General features: G+C 34.5%; 1 protein-coding gene across 1 annotated transcript; it reads right to left on the bottom strand.

The window, feature by feature from the left end:
* Positions 1-1071: 1071 nt before the first annotated feature.
* On the bottom strand, positions 1072-1892 carry LOC138862830 (endocuticle structural glycoprotein SgAbd-8-like). The gene is made up of 3 exons (XM_070125990.1): positions 1859-1892; positions 1510-1691; positions 1072-1391 (listed from the first exon to the last, which is right to left on the bottom strand). The coding sequence occupies exons 1-3, from the start codon at positions 1874-1876 to the stop codon at positions 1259-1261; spliced, it is 333 nt and encodes a 110-aa protein (XP_069982091.1). The 5' UTR covers positions 1877-1892; the 3' UTR covers positions 1072-1258.
* Between the last annotated feature and the right edge of the window lie 3108 nt (positions 1893-5000).

The raw sequence follows: 5000 nt of genomic DNA, 5'->3' as shown, positions 1-5000 counted from the left end.
TGTGTGTGTGTGTGTGTGTGTGTGTGTGTGTGTGTGTTTGTGTGAAATAGAGAAAAAGGGGGGGCGGGTAAGATCTATCTATATTTGTGTGTGTAAATTATATATATATATATATATATAGATATATATATAAATATTTAAATATCTAGATGTATATATATATATATACAAATATATATACACATATATATATATATATATATATATATATATATATATATATATATATGTATATATATACATATGTATATATACATATACATATATATATATATATATATATATATATATATATATATATATATATATATATATATTTATATATATATACATATGTATACATATATATATATATATATATATATATATATATATATATATATATATATATATATATATATATATATATATATATATATATATATATATATATATACATATGTGTGGGAATCTGTGTGTGTCCTTGTATTAGTATTTGTATACAAATGTATGTGTATATAAAAATGTATACATGCATACATACATATATAGTATTCAAGGATTTTTTTTTTTCGTTTTTGATTACGATTCTCCGTTTCGTTTTTTGCTTCTTGAAAATGATCATTTTTTTTTTTTAGCCAGACATTTTTTGATGTCTTTCCTGGAAATTACATATATATATATATATATATATATATATCTATTTATATATATATATACATATATATATATATATATATATATATATATATATATATATAAATATTTATATATATATATGTGTGTGTGTGTGTGTGTGTGTGTGTGTGTGTGTGTGTGTGTGTGTGTGTGTGTGTGTGTGTGTAGGGAGTTGCCCTTTAAAATGAGCTGTGGGGGAAACAATGTCTCTTTGGTGGACATATAAACAGCACTTTACACGTGTAAAGTCAGTTGATGATGGCCTTTGCAAAGAGAAGTCTGAGGTGAGCGACCATCGGACGCCCTGGCGCTAAATTCAGGTCTCCATTGTCGACTTAAAACGGTAGCATTAAACCCTTTTTGGCGAGCCTTCTTAATGGTGTGAGCATTGGGTTCATGGCGAGGAAATGGCAGTTGCATGGTCGAAGCTTTATTGGAGGTAAGCATACATGAACGAGTTTCGTTCCATAAATAGCGAAGAAATAAATACAAGACTAGTAGGACAAATATGGTGATGAGAATTATTCTTTGAATCTACCACATCACTAGTGTGAATTTAGCAGAATATAAAAGACGAAATGGAAAAGAAAGCACGACAGATTTAGTAGTCCTGACGTTCGTAGGGAAGAGGCACTGGCGTGGGTGCCACGGGGAGGTGGTCGCCCACGGGCTGGTAGCCGCCCACACCGGAGGTGAAGCTGAGCTTGATGGGCACGCCTTCGGGAGCGGTGTAGCTGGAGAAGGGACAGAGGCGTTTAGAGATATGCCACACAGCTTTGGCATAGATGGTTGTGAGATAAAGGTTCTGAAGGAATATGGTTGATGTGTGTTTGCGAAGCGTAAGGGACTCACCTCCATCCTCCCGAGGACTCCTGGCCATCAGCCTGTTTTCCGGCCTCGTTCCTGGCGATGCCGTTTCCAGTCTCGAAGTCGAAGGTGTACTCGCCGTAGGCGTTCTGTGTGCGGTCGTCCTTGAGGATCGGGATGGGCGTCTTGTAGCTGTCGGCGACGACCACGGCCACCAGGCAGGCGAGCTGTGTGGGGATTCAAGCATGAGAATCACAAATACAAAGACATTTTCATGAATTCCTTCCTTACGAACAAAGTGTTTTTCTGAAGTTCTTTTTGTTTCGTCACAATACACTATTTTTTCCAGCTATGACCATAGATTTGTTCGAACAAAAGAAGCTAAATCGCTCACAACAAGAAGACGTTGCATCGTGATGGCTGTGCAGCAGAGTGTTGTTCCGAAAGACACAAGCTGTTTATATAGCGTGGATGGTCCACAGAGGGCGGAGCTACCTCGTGGGCGGAGTTTGTGGGAGTCAGCAGTAAATGAACTTAGAAAGTGAGTGTCCCGAGCAAGTTCAAAATCTATGTCACACACACACACACACACATGGATGTATGCTTTTTACATAAGTATTTCACGTGTTTATATATATACATAGATACAGATATAGATATGTACACAGATGCCTAAAGATATGCTGTCTATGCACACACATTTATTGTTATGTATATATATATGTATATATACATATGTGTGTGTATTATATATATAAATATATAATACGCTCATATATATGTATGTATGTATATAGGAATACACAAACACACACCTCTATATATGCATATGAATGTATATATGTATGTATATATACATATATACACACATATTTATACACACGTGGGTGTGTATAAATGTGTGTACATACACGCATGTATATATATGCACACATATATGTGTGCATGTTGTTGTGTGTGTATGAATAGATAAAGACATGGATAAACACACATATAAATATACATTGTATATATACATATATACATATATATATGTGTGTGTGTGTTTGGGTGAGTGTATGTATCAATTATGTGTATGAATGCATATATATATATATATATATATATATATATATATATATATATATATATATATATGTGTGTGTGTGTGTGTGTGTGTGTGTGTGTGTGTGTGTGTGTGTGTGTGTGTGTGTGTGTGTGTGTGTGTGTGTGTGTGTGTGTGTGTGTGTGTGTGTGTGTGTGTGTGTGTGTGAATGCTTATATAGATACATATATATACATATGCATATATATATATATATATATATATATACATGTCTATATCTATATATATATATATATATGTGTGTGTGTATACATGTGTGTATATATATATGTATATATATTTATGTATAAATATATATATGTATATATATGTGTGTGTGCATACATGTGTGTATATATATATGTATATATATTTATGTATAAATATATATATATATATATATATATATATATATATGCATATGGATATATATATATGTATGTATATATACATATGTATATATATTTATGTATATACATATATATATGTATATATATTTATATATATATATATGTGTGTGTGTGTGTGTGTGTGTGTGTGTGTCTGAATATAAATATATATATATATATATATATATATATATATATATATATATACATGTATACATATGTGTGTTTGTAGATGCATACATATATATATGCATGTATATAGTAATACACATATACAAACACAATTACACACACACACACATGTATATATACACATACACACATATATATACACTCATGCATGTGTGTGTGTATACAAACATGATATAGTCAATAGTGATAATAATAAAAAAAATATATATTGACCAGTCAATACATGCATGGCTATATAAGGAAGACATTGTGTCTTGGTTTAGAAAGTAAAGATGATAAGGGTATTTATTTAGAGATAAGAAACTGTTAAAAGCAATCAATAGTAGCATCGGGCTACACAGTAAAATTCAAAAATTATTTAGCTTATACACTAAAAGAGGAAAGCTTTTGTATCGAGCAGTTCTGCATCTGACAGATTGCGATAACCATCCTCCATGCCTTGAGGCTCTCCCGTGAATGTCAAAGAAATGCAGGTGTTAGAAATCTCTAGGTTTGTCTTACTTGAGGTTCTTTCCAAACCGGAGTTTCAGCTCCTTTCTCCTGTCATGAGAAATAAGGACAGATAATGCGTTACTGTAACTTTCATGATGATGGCCCAGAATGATTCTAAAACATCGCCTTTGAACCCGCTCGAGTTAAAAATGCTATGTCTGAGTATTCCTGGATGCCTCACTGGGCCTGCATACTCTAGAGAAGTTTTAACGAATCACACATACAGGGTAAAAATAGTATGGATGCTAAAGCCAAACTGACGTACTCTGTACAAGATAAAGGGACATTCATTAGTTTCCAATAGCAAGTTGTTTACATGATCATTCTATGACAATGAGGAGTTAATATGAATACCTAGGAGTTCATAAGCACAAATTCTTGGTAGGTGGTTGCCCTTTAAAATGAGTTGTGGGGAAAAAATGTGTCTGGTGGACATATAAACAGCACTTTGCACTTGATTGCGTTCGGTACCATTTGGATCAGAAATTCTCTAGAAAGTTGATCTTGTGTTTTCTGCATATTAAATTCAACGTCATTCGAAACATTACAATTTCAGCCACATTCAAATCACTTACGTATTTTACATAGATTTGATAAGTTCTACAAAGGTTGTTAACGACAGCCAGGAATATGATGGGACCTCAATGAGTTCCTTGTGGCACACCACATGTTATGTCGTCCCACTTTGAAACACAGTGTTGATGTTTGAGCCTGTGCTGGCGACCTGAGAGGTAGCTTGTAATAAAGAATAATGATGGACGACGGCAACCCAAAAGAATGAGTACTTGAAAGACTACAGTGTTTATATAATCAAATACTGTTTGAACATCTATCAGCCCTATTTCACAATAGTTTGGGGTTTATAAAGAACTCAGGGTGGGTAGCTATCTAATCCAGGTCCAAATATGCAACTTAGTTGCCATACGTCTTCTTGGCGCTAACCAGTCACAAAGACCCAGCTTCTGTGCAGTATCTGAAGTCAGCTCAGTTTCATTATCATTGAATTACCCTTCTACGTCAGCTCTGCTATATGAAAATTGAGGCAGATTTTGACGAGCATTTCAAGCACAGTTACTGAGACACAGGGATCATTTGGAATTTGTGAACCGACTTCATTTTCACTCTCCATCATCTCCCAATGGAGGTGGATCCAACTCAAGTCTTGCAACAGCTCTCCAACTGCAAAAGCTCTTCACTCTTCAATCTCGCTGTCTGTTTTGTCTCGAGGAGGACGTTTGATGCCCTCGGCCAAACAGCGACTGGCCGAGAGGCGAGAGACTTGCTGGCTCGAGAGATTCCTGAATCGAAGGGTCTTCGACGGAGCTGCAAAAGGCAGACTGGAAGGGAAAAATCATAAATGAGAATGAATCTTGCTTGCA

This window comes from Penaeus vannamei, chromosome 10 (assembly GCF_042767895.1).
Source record: "Penaeus vannamei isolate JL-2024 chromosome 10, ASM4276789v1, whole genome shotgun sequence".
In the NCBI taxonomy this organism is placed as follows: Eukaryota; Metazoa; Arthropoda; class Malacostraca; order Decapoda; family Penaeidae; genus Penaeus; species Penaeus vannamei.
Note: the sequence above shows the minus strand (reverse complement) of the source record. Positions and strands in the feature narration are given on the sequence as shown.

What these genes read in the sequence shown, in the direction of transcription:
- LOC138862830 (XM_070125990.1), bottom strand. An exon ending in GAGTCCTCGGGAGGATGGAG is followed by an intron (nt 1,392 to 1,509) that starts GTGAGTCCCTTA and finishes TCCCTTCTCCAG; the next exon opens with CTACACCGCTCCCGAAGGCG.